Here is a 20,337-nt window from a genome sequence, read left to right as displayed (position 1 = left end):
CCAGGGGGTGTGGCTTATTCTATACCAGAGCTGGAGGCCAAGATCTATCTTGCTGCACGCGCGCCAATATCGGCGTGCAGTGTCTTCCCTGTTATAATAGGTGGTGGAAATATGCCAAGTCTATGAGGCAATCCACTCCTACATTAAACATCCCATGCTCCTGTTGACATGTCACCCTGTCTGTGGTGACATAGAATCGCGTTGAGCGACCGCGATATTAGGCAGGGAACAAATGCTTTATATATAGATGACAGCGATTTGAAGTGTGGGGGACGTTATGTGCTATTAGATAGTAAGTCCAGAACATATAAGGCACTTTGCCTGTGAATAATACGGTCCACACACTCGGTGTCATCTGCATAATGTTGCCGGGATACGCTGATACATTTAAACAGTGTGCCCTTTTAGCTGTTGTCCAAAACAAGAGACAGCAGCTTATATTTGTTATTTGGCAGCGCTATTTATAGTGTTTCAATGTTACTGGAGTGTTAAGAGAAGTTACTTTACTTTATTCCAGTTGGATACACAATTTTTTATTAGAGTGGAGGGGTTTGGCTGCACCATATACATACAGGAGTGTGAGCCACTCACGGAAGCCTGATGTGTGGATTTTTGGCAGGTAGCCACATATTTTAGAATATTACAAATAAAAGTTATTTTAAGCGTCTTATTCAGGCAGTTAACTTTATTCTTACTTTGTACACAAATGGTCCCTTTATTGTAGTAAATTGTTTGCAAAGCTGCAACATAACAAAATATGTGGGGGGGGGGGGGGGGGGGAGTGAAAGGGCCTGAAGAATTTCTGAATGCATTGTAGAGTGAGATATGTCACTCAAATTATTACAATTTTAATATGCATTTTAGCTGCGGGCGGATATCCCACCGTGCTCTATTTGCAGTGTAGAAATAAACTGTATACTTTTCGGTAAATCAGGAGTTGAAGACCCCATAGTTGTATAGGACTTCTCCTATATAAACCCAGTCACAGATTGTGTCAACACTGACCCAACAAAAACTTGTAGACACGGAGAACATATTTTCATGGATGCTAATATCTCTCATGGTTTCAATTGGTTTTTCTGCATAAGGCTCTTTTCTTACTGGTGTCATGACTGAAGGCTTCTACCGTCCAGAAGTACTCTGCTGCACTATTCTGTCCAGTAAAAAAAAATCCTGTAAAATCTGAACCTGTGATGCCCATATGAACAGAACAAAACATTAACACATCATTTTAGCAGGATTTACTTATCCCTAGCATTTCTGCATGCTATTTTATGTATGTGGTATAATTGACATTTATTTCATGATCTTTATTTTTTGTTCTCCACCTTATTCTTCAGTGGCAAAAGAAGGGTTTAGCGCTTCTCTTTTGTATCCTACAGTTCCTAGCGATGACCTGGTAAGTATTTTATATATTTTCTATTCATCAAACTTGGTGAGATGTACTTAAATTTTGAGTTTTAATTTATATGTATTGTTTCACACACTTGAATGAGTATTTTCATGGGTATGGGTAGTTTTAAGGCAAATGTGTCCCATGAAAAAAGACTTATTCCCCCATTAAAAAAAGTGAATGTGTCTAGTCAGTGCAGGTCCGACCTCTGAGGCCCTCATGGGCCCCATGTTCTTCTTCGAATGGAGCGGCGGTCACGCATGCGCACTGCTACTCCAGTTACCTCTCTGGGACTGCTGGAGATGGCATTGTACTCGAATATCTTCATTTTCATGATCTGGACACCCCTTAAAGCCTAACTCTATTAAGAACATCTGCCATGTCTTTTCTTTCAGTGTTTTGGGGCAAAGTTTGCTTATAATGTGAACAAACAGGCAACTCCATTGTAAATCCTTAGAGAACTATATATATATACAATTTAACCCCTTTCTGAACCGGGATACTTTCCCGCCCCATGCTGTACATTTTGCAGTGGCGCTGGGCAAGGAACTGAACTGTAGCTATCAACGGCATGCGTCAGCAGTAACATACAGCAGATACCCTGCTGCAATGGGTCGTTTAACCCCTTAGATGCCGTGGTCCGTAGCGACAGCTGCATCTATGGGGTTTAGAGGGATGGGGCTCCCTCTCTACACCATCTAGTCCCCTGTGATTTGGTCGCAGGGCCCTGATGGATGCTGTGGCAGCCGGAGGCCTTATAAAGACCTGGGTCTACCATGTACACAAGCCTGTCAGACCTTAAAGGGACACTGACAGGCCAAATCAGCATATATAGTTATATATATGACATTACTGTATACTTTTACAGTCTATTAAAAGCATCTAAGTATCCCCCCTGTTCACCCTCTAAATACCGAAATATAAAGTTTTATAACCTGCCTGTCTCGTCACCAATCTGCCCAAGGGGCGGCGTTTCATCTCAAAATGCGCCCAGCCAGCCACTCCCAACTGCCGTTCTGAAGCCCCGCCCAGCTCATCAATATTCACTTCGCTGGGCGGCGGCTACAACTCTCCCCAGTCACGATCCTGCGCATGGGCAATTGAATCCTCCTGGCATCGTTCATGTCAAATCTGCCCATGCGCAGGATCGTGACTTGGGAGAGTTGTAGCCCCGCCCAGCGAAGTAAATATTGATGAGCTGGGCGGGGCTTCAGAACGGCAGTTGGGTGCGGCTGGCTGGGCGCATTTTGAGATGAAACGCCGCCCCTTGGGCAGATTGGTCACGAGACAGGCAGGTTATAAAACTTTATATTTCGGTATTTAGAAGGTGGACAGGGGGGATACTTAGATGCTTTTAATAGACTGTATAAGACCTGTAATGTCATATATATATATAACTATTTATGCTTATTGGGCCTGTCAGTGTCCCTTTAAGGTCTTTGTAAGGCCTCCGGCTGCCAAACATTGGTTTTGTTTGTTTAGGTGTAAAAAGTGATTAAAATGTCATATGTACCCTAAAATGGTACCAGTAAAGACTACAGCCTGTCCTGCAAAAACAATCCCTCACTCATGTACCTCGACAGAATTTTTTTTTTTTATAGGTGTAGCAATCTAGGGCCACATATGGGATATTTAGAAACTGCAGAATCAGGGTAATAAAAGTGGGCTTTAATTCTGCTTTATCACACGCTGTGTTCCCCAAAAAATTGATTAAATTGAAAATCTGCAATCTTTTGCATTCATTTCTGTTAAACACCTAAAGGATTAACAATCTTACTAAATTCCATTTTGAATTGAGTGATTTATGGGGGTTATAATATATAGGCCCCTCAAAGACACTTTAGAATTGAATTTGTCAATAAAAATTTAGGATTTCAATATTTTCTTAAATTTGTAAAATGGCCGCTAAACTTATAAGATTTTTAACTATTAAGTATGATAGAACAATGATGCCAACATAAAGTGTACATATGGTAAATAATGATTAAGTATTTTGTGAGCTTTAACTGGCTTAAAAACTGAGAAACTCAAATTGGAATATTTACATTAAATTTGGAATTTCTTTTATGTACAATGCCTCGTGAAAAAAAGAGTGGCTTAGAATGGCTTGGATAAGTAACAGCATTCCCAAATTACCACATAAAGTGACACATCAGATTTTAAAAATTGGGCTGCGTCCTGAGGGCCATAATAGGCTGTGGCCCTGATTTATCATACCTTTTAATCGAGAATTGTGGCATCAAAAAGTCGCCCAAAAAAAAATGCTTTTGCGACTCTTTTCATGCAATTGCACAAAATTTGGTGACTTTTTGCATTTTTACACCACTCTAATCCCATCAAGGACAACATCTACATGGGGTTTGTATGTTCTCCCCGTGTTTGTGTGGGTTTCCTCCAGGTACTCCGGTTTCCTCCCATACTACTAATGCATAAATTAAATTAAAAAAAAAAATACCGGAGTGAGATTCCGACTTTTTGAAAGTCTCTGTAATAAATCAGGAGAGAAAATTGTTAACATAGTTAACCACAGTGTAAAAATGCAAAAAGTAACAAAATATTTGCACAAGTGAGCCCAAAAAGTTGCAAGAGCCCCATTTTGTGACTTTTTTACTCCAGAATTTTGGCTTCAAGTGTGTGGAGTCAGGGCCTATAATTTCTGCTTATATTTTTCAGGTCATTTTTAGGCTTCCCTCTCATACAAAGTTGGTTTGATATATTTTTTTGCTGCTAACAAATACCTACAAAATACATGCATTTTCATGCTTTGAAAAAAAACTGCATTAAAAAAATGCACTTGTGTGCATTTGCTATAGACTTTTAGCGAACGTGACACGCCAAAAACTGCATTTTAAATTTTCTAACCTCTGTTTACGGAAATTTGAAGCTGTCTTGACAGATGGAATGTACTAACGCTTTCTCTGTCAGGCAGTATCCATTCTGTGAAGATGACCGTTCTTCCTAAGCTTCTCTATTTGTTCGAGATGCTTCGTATAGCAGTTCCCAGGCGTAAATTGGGGAGGATACAGAGATGTGTATAAAAAATTCCGGGGGGGGGGGGGGGGGGGGTCGGAAAGAGACATAGAATAGCATGCTCTCTTGATATTTAGGCTACTTTCACACTTGCGTTCGGGGTTCCGCTTGTGAGTTCCGTTTGAAGGCTCTCACGAGCGGCCCTGAACGGATCCGTACAGCCCCAATGCATTCTGAGTGGATAAGGATCCGCTCAGAATGTATCAGTATGGCTCCGTTTCGCCTCCTCTCAGCAGGCGGACGCCCGAACGCTGCTCGCAGCGTTTTCGTGTCCGCCTGGCCGTGCGGAGCCAAACTGATCCGTCCAGACTTACAATGTAATTCAATGGGGACGGATCCGTTTGACGTTGACACAATATGGTGCAATTTCAAACGGATCCGTCCCCCATTGACTTTCAATGCAAATTCAGGACGGATCCGTTTGACTAACAATTAGACTTAGATTTTTTTCTGAAATATAATGCAGACGGATCCGTTCTGAACGGATACCAGAGTTTGCATTATAGGAGCGGATCCGTCTGTGCAGATACCAGACGGATCCGCTCCGAACGCAAGTGTGAAAGTAGCCTTAAAAATACTATTGGGCTTCTTATCTCAGGAGCAATCCGAACTGGTCGAAGAAGATGGAGAAGCTTTGGGTTGCCCCTATCTATCCTAATTCCCTGCTGTGAGGATCTTCTCGATCCTTACAGAGCAATTCAATGTTGGGTCCTATGTCGTTTGCATGCGATGTATGGAACAAATTAGGGGTAGGCAATATAAATTTGTGCCACGATATGGATTTTGTGCATATCGCGTATATCGCCGGACCGCGATATGATCGCGCTCTCGGCGCGCACCAGGTTCTCCTGAGCCGTCACAGTGGAGGAGGAGGGAGTCCCTCCCTCCCCACTGTGCGCGGCTGCCGCTGACCACCAATGAGAACAGAGTAGGAGGAGGAGGAGGGGAGGGACAGTGGCCACTGCGCCACCAATGAATGTGCCGGCCATATCCCGGCCCCTATGACTGCACACTGCGATCTGCCGCAGTTAACCCCTCAGTTGAGGGGTTAATGGCGCGGATCACAGCGTCCTGTCAGAGGTTGGGTGCCGGGAATGTTCTTCAGTCTCTGCATTGGTGGCAGTGGGCAGTTCCGATCGGAGTCCCAGCAGTGTAATGCTGGGGCTCCGATCGGTTACCATGGCAGCCAGGAGTCACGCTACTGAAGTCCTGGCTGCCATGGTATGTTAGTGAGCAGCATTATACTCACGTGCGCCGTGGCTGCTGGTCGCTCCTTCTGTCTGTGCGGCGCATTGTATTATAGCATTAGCAATGCGCCGCACAGACCTATGAGAAGGAGCGTCCGGCGGCCACGGCGCACGTGAGTATAATGCTGCTCACTAACATACCATGGCAGCCTGGACTTCAGTAGCGTCCTGGCTGCCATGGTAACCGATCGGAGCCCCAGAATTACACTGCTGGGACTCCGATCGGAACTGCCCACTGCCACCAATGATGGGGGGGAAGAGGGACCCTGTGGCCACTGCCACCAATGATTAATACTGGGGAGGGAGGGGTGGGTTTGAGTTACCAGAGGGGAGATGAGAGGGAGAGGCTGGGGGGCACATGAGAGGCTGGCTGCCATGGTCAGCTCCTTGCTGTTGTGTGCACAGGGCAGCAGGAAGAGTGTAAAGTCCTATTCACCTTAATAGAGCTCTATTAGGGTGAATGACAAGGGTTCTAGCCCTTAAGGAGGCTAATAGTTATTAAATAAAAAGTATAAAAAAAATTTAAACACCCCCCCCCCCCCCAATATAGAAAACAATATATCGCTATATCGCACATGCTTAAAATTATATCGCAATATAGATTTTAGGCCATATCGCCCACCCCTAGAACAAATGCAAGAAGCTATATCCTCTCTCATCAGTTCAATCTTCCATGACCACCTTTTTACACAACCCTTTATTTACAGACAGCATGACTGCAGACTTCTCTAAACCAACCATGGTTTGAGAATGGTTTATTCCATAATGGAGATATTGTAGATTACAGGACCTTGGAACTCTTCCTAACCCTAAGCTCTACATTAACTCTTCCAGCTAGATCACACCACCAAAACCGTCGAACACTTTTGGTCATTTATTAAGACTGGCTGTAACAGTAGTACACGGGTATACAGCAATATAGGAAAGTATATACAAGAGTACACAGCAATATAGGGTAGTATATACATGAGTAAATAGCATTATAGATGGGGTACGACAGCATACAGCAATATAAAGGGTTATATACAAGAATATACAGCAATACACAGTGGTATTGTATAAATACCCGTATAAACCCCTTTATATTGCTGTGTACTCCTGTATATACCCGTCTAATGTACATCAAGTATACAGGAGTATCCCCAATAGAGGGGGGGGAGCACAGAACTCAAAATATTATTAAACCATTGGTGTCGTATAACACCCTGTGCTAAGCCACACCCCAAATAATTGTTCTATAATTGAAATCGAGGTTACCTGTTCAATTTATCATTTTCATTTCTGTCAATCGCCCAGCCCTACTGTAAAAGCACAGTACAAGTCCTAAACACCCCCTGTGAAGAGGTAATTACTTAGAATAAAAATACAAAGTAGGACTTAGAGCTACATAAAAAGAAAAAACTCAAAAGCACACATTTGAGTGATGCATATCTGTTTCTTATCGTTCCAAAAAGAGGCCGGTAGTCCTAGCAGTTGATTAGCTCTCATCTCGGCGTCATAAACTGCATCTTCTTTGTGAACGTTGTGTGACTCCTTACAGAGGCCTGTAAGGCTGGTGTGCTGCTCGTTTTTTCCCTACACTGTATGCCTAGTCTGGGCTGGGTGGGTTATGTGATGGGATCTATTGACAAAGCTCAAAGGCGAAACCAGTTGGATACCGGGCTGCATTGCTGGTTTTTATCTGTAAGGCTGTGTTCAAGTCACTTATTTTTTCCATTCTTCTAAACCATGAGAAGAACAGAAAAATAAAGAAAAACTGATCCTGTACAAAAAAAAATCAAAAAAAAAATCCTGTGAATCCGTTTCAGCCATTTCCATCAGAGATCTGTTACTTCTGGCGGAAAAAAGTCATAACTGATGCAGATGTTCAGTTTTTTTTTCTTTATTTTTCTGTTCTTCTGATGGATCGGAAGAACTGAAAAATAACGGTGATGTGAACTCTCCTAAGGAGTAGAAAGAGCCCCCCCCCCCACCAATGCTGTTTGCTATTTCCAATTACCTGTTAACTGAACTGCACTGAAAATGAATCTTTGGATCATAAATGCATGTAAGAACATAAACTGCTCGGCTGGGGAACGTATAAAGCCTATTCTATAAAAGCGTTTATCTTTTGACACCTGTTCTAACTTGTGTTCTGACATCTTTTCCTGTGAACTTTGTTTAAAGTCCTTCTTCTTGCTTGTATTTCAGGTACAGCATCTCTTTTATTCCCTTTGCAAGGTAAGTGCATAATCTGAGCTTTTTGTATCCAGGAAATAGAACATCACTATTTATAAAAATTAATGGGGTCATTTATCAAACTGGTGTAAAGTAGATCTGGCCTAGTTGCCCATAGCAACCGATCAGATTCCACCTTTCATTTTTGACTGCTCCTTTGGGAAATGAAAGGTGGAATCTGGTTGCTATGGGCAACTAAGCCAGTTCTACTTTACACCAGTTTGATAAATGACCCCATAAATCAGGGGTGGCCAACCTGTGGCTCTTGAGCCACATGCGGCTCTTTTGCTTCTTCAAGTGAGGCTCTAGCTGTGAAGCCAGGAAGCAGTCAGGCCGGCTCACTCTCCAACCCCATGCTCAGATCTCTTTTCCTGATCGGGCACTGTTACTACTTTGCAGCTCCAGCTCACTCTCCACTACGTCCTGATGCACACAATGTGTGAACGTAGTATGTGGAGACACGCACTATGACCTGACGTTATGCTCATCAGATCACAGTGGAGGGCGTGTCAGACCTGCAGAATAGCAGGAGCCCAGTGCCTGATCAGGACAGGGAAGAGATTTTTTTTTTTTAATTATAGAACTGAGCATGGGAGGTTCTGATCTGAGCATGGGAGGTTCTGATCTGAGCATGGGAGGTTCTGATCTGAGCATGGGAGGTTCTGATCTGAGCATGGGAGGTTCTGATCTGAGCATGGGAGGTTCTGATCTGAGCATTGGAGGATCTGATCTGAGCATGGGAGGTTCTGATCTGAGCATGGGAGGTTCTGATCTGAGCATGGGAGGTTCTGATCTGGGCATGGGAGGTTCTGATCTGGGCAATGGGGGTCCTGATCTGAGCATGAAGGTGCAGATTTGAGCATGGGGGGTCTTGTTTGAGCATGGGGGGGGGGAGATCTGAGAAGGGGGAAGATCTTAGCATGGGGGGGGGGGGGGGGGATCTGAGCACTGAGGTTCTGACACTGGAAGTCTGATTTGTGTTGTCTGATCCGAGCATTGGGGGGTCTGTTTTGGAGGACTGATGAGGTTTGGGGATCTTATTGTAGGTCAGATGAGGATTTGAGATCTGATTTAGGAGTTTGATCTGAGGTCTGATGAATAATATATTTTTTCTTTTTTTCTTCTGCTAATGAAAAATAATAAATATTTTTAGCAGAACTCAGATCGGATGAAAAATATTTTTTTTTATCTTATTTTTCTTATGTTCTTTGTGCATCTTGTAGGGCGAAAAATACGGTGACTAGTGTGTAAATGTATAGCTTGTGGCTCCTGGTAGTCATAAGTTGTTGTTTCTTGGCTCTTTGTGTATGTAAGGTTGCCACCCCTGCCATAAATCTTTAATGCATACTTTAGGTTTGCCTGCTTAGATCAGAACCTTTTTTTTTTTTTTTTTTTCATTTTTTAACCCTCTTAGGTAATGTTCAAACATTATATATTCCAATGTACTTTTCTGTGGCAAGAATTCAAAGCTGACCATTGCAGGCAAAACCTTAGGTTTTCCATGCAGGAAAATTTCCATCGCATGTGAATGGAGTTTTGGAAACTATGTTCATATGCATTGCAAGCGGATAGTCACCAGTTTAGATGTGTAGTGTGCTAAACCTACTCTGAAATCTAGGTCAAATTCAACCTGTATGAACATAGCGTAAAGTGTACCCGACCTTTTTAATGATTTTGTTCAGATCTATTCTAAATGGCATATAAATACATTTTGTAATATACTTTGGGGGTCATTTACTAATTTGAAATATGCCTAAGGCTACTTTCACACTAGCGTTTTTACTGCTTCAGCAAAAACGCTTCTGCTACTGATAATACAACCACCTGCATCCGTTATGAACGTATCCGTTTGTACTATCTTTAACATTGCCAGGATGGATCCATCATGAACTCCATTGAAAGTCAGTGGAGGACGTATCCGTTTTCTATTGTGGCAGAGAAAACGGATTCGTCCCCATTGACTTGCATTGGGGGGTCATGCCGCATCCCAGGACGGAAAGCAAACTACAACATGTTGCGGTTTGCTCTCCGGTATGAGAACGCAACTAAATGGAACGGAATGCATTTTGGAGCATTCCGTTCTGTTCAGTTCAGTTTTGTGCCCATTGACAATGAATGGGGACAAAACTGAAGCATTTTTTTTCCGTATTGAGACCCTATGACGGAACTCAATACCGTAAAACTTAAACGCTAGTGTGAAAATAGCCTAAAGTCGGCGTATTTCAGTCATAGATGGCGGTGCAACGGTTAGTTGTGCCGCTATCTGCGACTTTTTACCGCTCACGCCAGGTCTTTTCTCCATTTTAATTATAAAATTGGCACACTAAATTCAGGTGTTCATAGTGCTTTGGACTCCATACACTCAAACACTGACATGTCAGCGGGTACAGACTCCACTGAGGGACAGCAGTGAGCCGCTGTACTGGCAGGAGCACACATCGCTCCGTACTCGGCGCCCTCTTACTCTGCATAGCATATCTGTGCAGGAGAACCTCTGCTGATGTGTTATGCAAGGCTTTAGCAGAGCGAACATGCACAAGCAGGAGCTCTGCATAGCACATCATTGCTCCTGCCTGTGCCCGCTCTTCTAAAGCCTGGCACCGCACATCAGATTTTGTCTACTGCATGGCCTTCTTTCCAGAGGTTTTCATTAACATATTTTATTTTCCTAAACAGGGATGCTGTGACAAAATGCTTCACCACATGTTTGAATTAGAAGATGGAGATTTCGGGTGCAGAAATCAGGAAGTTGCGCTGGTGTCAATTAGTTCTATATTTTCTATGCAAAACAAAATTGTTTTTTTTTTCTTTTTTTTTTTCTTTTCTTTTGTAAATAACAAAGTGCTGATTCTTTAAATTTATATTGTTTAAAGCAACAATGTATTGTATTTTAACTTTTTTTTTTTTTTATGCATATTTATGCAGTAACAAAAATAAGTGCACTCATAAGATATTGACCGAAATGCCTTACTTCAGGATTTTTTTTAGCTTTGTAAATATTTAAAGCTATAAAGAAAACTACTTGGTATATGATGATTGTACTGTATATTGGAGTTAAATCCTCGATTAAATACTTTTTCTAACTATGCAACAATCCTTTGATTAAGTAGATAAAATGGCCTGCCATCTCTCCTAGGACATTTGTTTCAGTACTTGTATTCCTCATAAAAAATAATGCTGGAGCATCTTTTCATGTAACCTAACGTGGTGCCCGTCTTCTGTTATTCCTAACAATGAGGTGTGTACCTACACAGACTGTATCGGTGTCACGTGATGATAATGTCAGTAGAGTGCTGCGGAATGTGTCAGCGCAATATAAATTACTTAAATAAATTAGAGAAACGGTAATACCCAGTTGTCTATTCATCAGGAGCATTGCTAGGATCTTAAAGGGGTTGTCTGGTTCTTCCCCCACTTAGCCCCTCTGACATGAGCTGTATTGTGCAGGGCAAGGGCTTTTTTTGTTAACATCTTTAGGCCTCTTTCACACTGGCGTGTGCGGCCCGTTGCCGTATTGCGGGCTGCAATACACGGGCGCCGTTCCGTAGGCATTCCGCATCACGGATGCGGACCCATTCACTTGAATGGGTCCGCAAATCCGGAGATGCGGAACGGAACCCTACGGAAGCACTACGGAGTGGGGTTTCGTCCCGTACTTCCCTTCCGCAAAAAGATATAACATGTCCTATCTTTTTGCACAATGGCCGGATCGCGGACCCATTCAAGTAAATGGGTCCGCGATCCGCTGCGGCTGCCCCACGGACTGTGCTCGTGCATTACGGCCTGCATTTTGCGGGCCGCAGCACGACCACGGACCACACACGCCAGTGTGAAAGAGGCCTTGCACTGCAAGGCAGAGGCTTCCACCTAGCAGTGTTCCCAGTGATGTCACCGGCACTCATGGGCGGGCTTTAGCACCGGGCTCCGCTTAGCTTACCCATGGTGAGCCTGGTATGTCACTGGATCTCCAGGAAAAGCCCTTGGGAGAGCATCTGAGTATGAAATGCTCTGATGCTCGTGTCAGAGGGGCTGACTGGCAGAAGAAGAGGATGTGTCTGGGTTCCGCTCTGAACCCAGACAACCCCTTTAAAAGATAACCGTATATACGCAGCTTTTCTTCTCACAGTGTCTACTACTTATCTCCTCCGCTGAACAGTATATACACAGCTCCTCCACCCACAGCATATATGCATTTCCCCATTCAGAGTATGTACACAGCTACTTGATGAGTATATACTGTGTAACACAGATCCCATAAACATACATGAATGACTTACATGAAGCTCGTCTTCATTGCCAGTAATTCTCTCTGCTCCATGAACCGGCACTGGCTGTTTTCTGGGCTGGTAGAGGCCATTTACACAAGGCCTTCCACACTCCAGCACTAGTGAGCGGACAGGAGCAGCAATAGCTCTGGAATCTGCTTATGCTGTCTGGGATGTGAATTTTGGCCGCTAGCCCTGCTTCATGCTCTCAGACTGAGCCACCAGTGAGGGCTGCTTCCTGGCTTCGCTAGACTTTATCCTGGCACACAAGGAAGCCGCTACTTACAGGTTTAATGTGCACCTGGTTACTAGGGAAGGTGCCTGCTACAGGTCCTGGGCAATATGCTTGAAATCTGGGGGCCAGACCCTGGATCTACATGCCTAGCGACACCCCTGTTATTCATACATTTCCAGAAGTGACAGGAACTGTGCTACACAGCGTTTATAAGAAAAGTTGTTTGAAAAAATGGCATTGTCACACTGTACTAATTTGTGTGGGAAAAGTTACCGCTCACTGTGCAGACTGCACACAAATACTGTATTCAGAAGAGACTGCACACAAATACTGTATTCAGAAGAGCTTTTGGTTGTGCTCAGTCTCCCCCATGTGGCGATTGGAGGAGCCGGAGCGTGTATGCAGCAGCCCCTGTCTTTGTAAATGACAGGAGGCTGCTGCATAGTATTTCCTATGGAGCCCTTGCCTGTATTAAGGCTCCATAGGAAAGCAGTGAAATCATCATAGATTCCCATGCAAGTGCATTGAAGTCTGATAATAGCAATCAGATGATTGATGGTTAAAGTTCCCTATGGGAACTATAAAAGTGTAAAAAATAAAATAAAAATTATAATAAGTTCAAATCACCCCCCTTTTCCCAAAATAAGAATAAAAGAACTAAAAAAAATTAAAAAAATACACATCATGGGTGTCGCAATGTGCGAAAACACCAATAATTTAAAAATATACTCCCCAAACGCCAAAACGGAAAAAAAAGTCCAAATGGCCAATTCGCCGTTTTTGGTTGCTTCATTTTCTACAAAAAAATTTAAATAAAAAGTCACACACCCATGAATGGTATCGATGAAAAGTACAGCTCCATACACATAATTACAAAAAAGTTATAGGGGTCAAAATATGGCGACAAAAATAAAACAGATTTTTACCCACTTTTTAATTTTTTTTATCACTATCAAAACGCAAGAAAAACTATACATATAAAGGTATCGCCAGATTCGTACTGACCTGTAGATTAAAAGTAACTGGTCAGTTTTATCGAACGTCGTAAATGAAAAAAATTTAAAACGCAAAACTGGTGGAATAGCTTTTTTTTATTTTTTTGCAATTTCACCCCATTTGGGATTTTTTTCCCGCTTCCCACTACATCATATACAATATTAAATGGTGGTGTTGGAAAGTACAACTTGTCCCGCAAAAAACAATCCCTCATATGGCTATGTGAACAGACAAATAAAAAAAGTTATGGCTCTGGGAAGGCAGGGAGCTCAAAACGAAAATGCAAAAAAAAAACTCCCGGCCTAAGAGGGTTAAAGGGCTTGGCCGATACCTGAAAAATTTGGGATGGCATGGCACAGTATAACAGAATTTTTTTTATATATATATATATATATATATATATATATATACCCCCTTCACCTAGTCAAGTCTTCCCAATATCCACAGAGCGACTTCTATCCATGGTGCCATGTCAGAAGTGTTACGTACCATCTACATGTGCATCACCACTTAACAGCCCAAGCGGTGCCTGCGAAGGTTAAGTGGTTTCATGTCTGACTGCTGGGGTCCCAGATTGGCTGGCAGGCAGTTGTGACATATATATATATATATACATGGCATGTTCCACTTCCAACCTAGTAGAGACCAGAAGTGGTTGGGATGGGAGCCACTCTACAGGAACTAGGATGACTCAAACCAGTTTTATTGTTCTCTCAACATCCCTGGCCATGCCCGACGTTTTTTTTTTTTTTTTTTTTTTTTTTTGTTTTTTTTTAAATAGGCTGTCCGGAGGTGGTTAGACCTAACGCAGATTCGCGTTCCGGAGGTGGCAGCCCTGCGCTCAGCGACGCATATATGCGTCATCTCGCGTGAGCCGAGATTTCCTTTGAACGCGCGCACACAGGCGCGCGCGCTCACAGGAACGGAAGGTAAGAGAGTGGATCTCCAGCCTGCCAGCGGCGATCGTTCGCTGGCAGGCTGGAGATTTGATTTTTTTAACCCCTAACAGGTATATTAGACGCTGTTTTGATAACAGCGTCTAATATACCTGCTACCTGGTCCTCTGGTGGTCCCCTTTGTTTGGATCGACCACCAGAGGACACAGGTAGCTCAGTAATATGTTGCACCAAGCACCACTACACTACACCCCCCCCCCCCTGTCACTTATTAACCCCTTATTCACCCTTGATCACCCCATATAGACTCCCTGATCACCCACCTGTCATTGATCATCCCCCTGTCATTGATCACCCCCCTGTAAGGCTGCATTCAGATGTCCGTATGTTTTTTACGGATCCACTGATACATCGATCGGATCCACAAAACACATACGGACATCTGAATGGAGCCTTACAGGGGGGTGATCACCCCCCCTGTCATTGATCACCCCCCTGTCATTGATCACCCCCCTGTAAGGCTGCATTCAGATGTCCGAATGATTTTTACGGATCCACTGATACATGGATCGGATCCGCAAAACACATACGGACATCTGAATGGAGCCTTATAGGGGGGTGATCAATGACAGGGGGGTGATCACCCCATATAGACTCCCTGATCACCCCCCTGTCATTGATCACCCCCCTGTAAGGCTCCATTCAGACATTTTTTTGGCCCAAGTTAGCAGAATTTTTTTTTTTTTTTCTTGCAAAGTCTCATATTCCACTAACTTGTGTCAAAAAATAAAATCTCACATGAACTCACCATACCCCTCACGGAATCCAAATGCGTAAAATTTTTTAGACATTTATATTCCAGACTTCTTCTCACGCTTTAGGGCCCCTAGAATGCCAGGGCAGTATAAATATCCCACATGTGACCCCATTTCGGAAAGAAGACACCCCAAGGTATTCCGTGAGGGGCATATTGAGTCCATGAAAGATTGAAATTTTTGTCCCAAGTTAGCGGACAGGGAGACTTTGAGAAAAAAAAATAAAAAATTTCCGCTAACTTGTGCCAAAAAAAAAATATTTCGATGAACTCGCCATGCCCCTCATTGAATACCTTGGGGTGTCTTCTTTCCAAAATGGGGTCACATGTGGGGTATTTATACTGCCCTGGCATTCTAGGGGCCCCAAAGCGTGAGAAGAAGTCTGGGATCCAAATGTCTAAAAATGCCCTCATAAAAGGAATGTGGGCCCCTTTGCGCATCTAGGCTGCAAAAAAGTGTCACACATCTGGTATCGCCGTACTCAGGAGAAGTTGGGCAATGTGTTTTGGGGTGTCATTTTACATATACCCATGCTGGGTGAGATAAATATCTTGGTCAAATGCCAACTTTGTATAAAAAATGGGAAAAGTTGTCTTTTGCCGAGATATTTCTTAGAGAAATATCTTGGCAAAAGACAACTTTTCCCATTTTTTTTATACAAAGTTGGCATTTGACCGAGATATTTCTCTCACCCAGCATGGGTATATGTAAAATGACACCCCAAAACACATTGCCCAACTTCTCCTGAGTACGGAGATACCACATGTGTGACACTATTTTGCAGCCTAGGTGGGCAAAGGGGGCCACATTCCAAAGAGCACCTTTCGGATTTCACCGGCCATTTTTTACAGATTTTGATTTCAAACTACTTCTCACGCATTTGGGCCCCTAAAATGCCAGGGCAGTATAACTACCCCACAAGTGACCCCATTTTGGAAAGAAGACACCCCAAGGTATTCGCTGATGGGCATAGTGAGTTCATAGAAGTTTGTATTTTTTGTCACAAGTTAGTGGAATATGAGACTTTGTAAGAAAAAAAAAAAAAAATCATCCTTTTCCGCTAACTTGTGACATAAAATAAAAAAGTTCTATGAACTCACTATGCCCATCAGCGAATACCTTAGGGTGTCTACTTTCCGAAATGGGGTCATTTGTGGGGTGTTTGTACTGTCTGGCCATTGTAGAACCTCAGGAAACATGACAGGTGCTCAGAAAGTCAGAGCTGCTTCAAAAAGCGGAAATTCACATTTTTGTACCATAGTTTGTAAACGCTATAACTTTTACCCAAACCATTTTTTTTTTTTACCCAAACTTTTTTTTTTTTTTATCAAAGACATGTAGAACAATAAATTTAGAGAAAAATTTATATATGGATGTCGTGTTTTTTTTTGCAAAATTTTACAACTGAAAGTAAAAAATAACATTTTTTTGCAAAAAAATCGTTAAATTTCGATTAATAACAAAAAGTAAAAATGTCAGCAGCAATGAAATACCACCAAATGAAAGCTCTATTAGTGCGAAGAAAAGGAGGTAAAATTCATTTGGGTGGTAAGTTGCATGACCGAGCAATAAACTGTGAAAGTAGTGTAGGTCAGAAGTGTAAAAAGTGGCCTGGTGATTAAAGGGACACTGACAGGGCCAAAAAGCATATTAAGGTATATATATGACCGTACAGGTCTTATAAAGTGTATAAGAATCATGTAAGTATCCCCCCTGTCCACCTTATAACTACAGTAATGTGAAGTTTTATAACCTGCTGGAATCGGGTTCAATCTGCCCAAGGGGCGGTGTTTCACCTCAGCTTGCGCCCAGCCAGCCTCGCCACAACTGCCGTTTGAAGCGCCGCCCAGCTCATCAATATTCACTTCGCTGGGCGGCTACTAGTGTCCCCGGCTATCTTCAGCGCATGCGCCCGACACCCTCACTGGCCGGGATCGCATCGCGCCTGCGCACAGTCTCATTTTCAGAGGCAGCCTCTGAGAATGAGACTGTGCGCAGGCGCGATGCGATCCCGGCCAGTGAGGGTGTCGGGCGCATGCGCTGAAGATAGCCGGGGACACTAGTAGCCGCCCAGCGAAGTGAATATTGATGAGCTGGGCGGCGCTTCAAACGGCAGTTGTGGCGAGGCTGGCTGGGCGCAAGCTGAGGTGAAACACCGCCCCTTGGGCAGATTGAACCCGATTCCAGCAGGTTATAAAACTTCACATTACTGTAGTTATAAGGTGGACAGGGGGGATACTTACATGATTCTTATACACTTTATAAGACCTGTACGGTTATATATATACCTTAATATGCTTTTTGGCCCTGTCAGTGTCCCTTTAAGGGTGTTTAAGCTAAGGGGGCTGAGGTGGTTAAAGCGGTATTCTATCACAAAAAAAGGTTTGCAGTTGCTGTAAAAAAAAAAATCACAAATTCTCTGCTGCTGCCATAAACATTCAGAGAGTTCCAGGGTACCAGCGGATTACCACTTCCTGCTCCTGGCCCATTTTGGCAGGAAATGTCTGCTAAACCAATTGGCTGAGGTATATCATTACTGCAGCCAATGATTGGCTGGGAAGAATTCCCTGTAGGAGGTGGAGTGCAGTATATGCTGTCAGAACAGCATTGGCATGGGAAGCAATTTTGACTTTTAAAGGGAACATGTTGACTCCCATGTGTTTCAGGCATAGTGTCATGACAGACTTTTATATAACTGACCATCCAAACTCTGCAGTGCATGCTACCACCTTTGGATGATTGACCGTTTTCTTTCCTGTGCACAACAAGAAAGAGTAACTGGACACGACAACTGAGCCTCGGCAGTCATGTGCTGTTCCTGCTCACATCACCGAGTCCAGTGATTGGTCAGCAACGCTGACATGTATGTAGATGCACATCACACTTTCGGTCCCATGCACATCCTCCCGTGTTTTTAGATATCAGACAATCAATTTAACTGCTTCACAATGACATCAGCACTTTAAAGGTGGCGTCTGCTCCAGAGACACCCAGGGCTAATGTCTGCAATCAGTGATAACACCGATGGATATACAGTTAGGTCCAAAAATATTTGGACAGTGACAATTTTCATTATTTGGGCTCTGCATGCCACCACATTTGTTTTTTGAAATGAAACAACCGAAATGCAATCGAAGGGTAGGCTTTCAGGTTTGAATGAAGGGATTGAACAAAAATATACTGTAAAACGTTTAGGAATTGTAATAATTTTTCTACAAAGCCTCCTCATTTTGGGGTTCAAAAGTAATTGGACAAATTAATGTTACCATAAATATTACTTTTTAATACTTTGTAGTGAATTCTTTACATGCAATGACTGCCAGAAGTCTGGAACCCATGGACATCACCAAACCTTGGATTTCCTCATTTATGATGCTTTGCCAGGCCTTTACTGCTGCTGTTTTCAGTTGTTTCTCATTTGTGGGTGTTTCTGCCTCAGGTTTTGTCTTAAGCAAGTGAAATGCATGCCCAGTCGGATTGAGATCTGGTGATTGACTCTGCCACTGCTAAATATTCTACTTCTTTGCTTTAAAGAAACTCCTGTGTTGCTTTTGCAGTACATTTTGGGTCCATCATGTCCCATCTGTACTGTGAAGCACATCCAATTAATCTTGCTGCATTTCGTTGAATCTGGGCTGAAAGTATATCCCTGTAAACTTCAGAATTCATCCAGATGCTTCTGTCTTCAGTTACATCATAAATAAACACTAGTAACCCAGTGCCATTGAAAGCCATCCATGCCCATGCCATCACACTGCCTCCATGTTTTACAGAGGATGTGATATGCTTTGGGTCATGAGCCATTCCATGCCTTCTCCATACTTCTTCCCATCATACTGGTACAGGTTGATCTTCATTTCATCTGTCCAAATAAAGCTGTTCCAGAACTGTGCTTGCTTCTTTAGATAATTTTTGGCAAAGTCTAATCTGGCCTTTCCATTTTTGAGGCTGATTAATGGTTTGCACCTTGTGGTAAACCCTCTGTATTTACTCTCCTAAAGTTTTATATTTATGGTAGACTTAGATACTGATACACCTTCCTTCTGGAGAGTGTTCTTCACTTGGGTGGATGTTGTTAAGTGGTTTTTCCTACGATCATCCACCACGTCTAGGCTTTTTTGAATTCCTGAGCTCACCAGTGTGCTCTTTTTTTTTTTTTTACCAGCATGTACCGAATTGTTGATTTGGCCACTCCTAACATGTCTGCTATCTCTCTGATGGATCTTTTTTTTTTTGTCTAAAGATGGTCTGTTTCACTTCCATTAAGATATCTTTTGACTACATGTTGTGGGTTCCCAACTGATGATAGATTAATGAGGGAATTGTCCATGCAGCCCATTAAATAGCATTTAATTGTCCAATTACCTTTGGTCCCTTGAAAAAGAGGCAGCTACATATTCCTAAACACTTCTTTCAATTAGGATGTGAGTACCGTTAAATTAAAGCTAAGATTCTGCACTTTAAGCCCATATTGATTATATAACTGTATTGTGAATATATTTTTGTTAACGGCTATAATACCAAAACTTGTGTCACTCTCCAACTATTTCCGGAAATAACTATATAACCCCTTAGATTTCATGGTCACTTATGACTACAGCATCTGAGGCAGCGCTTCCGGCACCCAAGCGGCTTTCCCACGCAGCTCATTGGTGGTAGGCTGGAACCTGTATGAGGATACCAGGCCTATCGCATGTATATTCCAATGTCGGCCTGCATATTGCAGTGCTGCATTTGAATACCCCTTTCCCAAAATGCTCAAACTAGGTAAATATAACTGTATTTATCTAAATGCTGTAATGGGAAAACAATCAAAATGGACTATACGTTGTCAAAAAAGTAATTAAAAAGTGATCAAGTCAACCCAAAACAAACCCCCAAATCACTGAAAACTACAAATCATCCAGCAAAAAATGAGAATTGAATGCTCAAAAAATGTTTTCTCACTCCCATTTCTTCTTGTTGCATGTTGAAGCTCTACTTGGAACCTTGTTAAGATCCAGCCATGCTAAATAGGATTTTTTGCCATTTTTCAAGTGGTCCTAAACTTTTGATCAGGACTGTATATAAAATGAGAATGCTTGGAGTGTTAGAAAATGTCTGTATGTGGGTAAGTAACTGGCTCAGTAATAGAAAACAGAGGGTGGTTATTAATGGTACACACTCAGATTGGGTCACTGTCACTAGTGGAGTACCTCAGGGGTCTGTATTGGGCCCTATTCTCTTCAATATATTTAATAATG

General features: G+C 42.7%; 1 protein-coding gene across 2 annotated transcripts in view; it reads left to right on the top strand.

Moving 5' to 3' along the window:
* Window positions 1-10,973, top strand: part of SFT2D1 (SFT2 domain containing 1) — a 97,452-nt gene extending 86,479 nt beyond the window's left edge. For both annotated transcript variants that reach the window (XM_040429296.1, XM_040429295.1), the window contains exons 6-8: window positions 1,341-1,399; window positions 7,861-7,890; window positions 10,564-10,973. In XM_040429296.1, the coding sequence (XP_040285230.1) occupies window positions 1,341-1,399; window positions 7,861-7,890; window positions 10,564-10,603 (129 nt within the window). In that variant the 3' untranslated portion in view covers window positions 10,604-10,973. The remainder of the gene's footprint in view (window positions 1-1,340; window positions 1,400-7,860; window positions 7,891-10,563) is intronic.
* The last annotated feature ends 9,364 nt before the right edge of the window (window positions 10,974-20,337 follow it).

This window comes from Bufo bufo, chromosome 4 (assembly GCF_905171765.1).
Source record: "Bufo bufo chromosome 4, aBufBuf1.1, whole genome shotgun sequence".
NCBI lineage: Eukaryota > Metazoa > Chordata > Amphibia > Anura > Bufonidae > Bufo > Bufo bufo.
The sequence above is the reverse complement of the archived record's forward strand: the minus strand, read 5'-3'. Positions and strand labels throughout refer to the sequence as shown.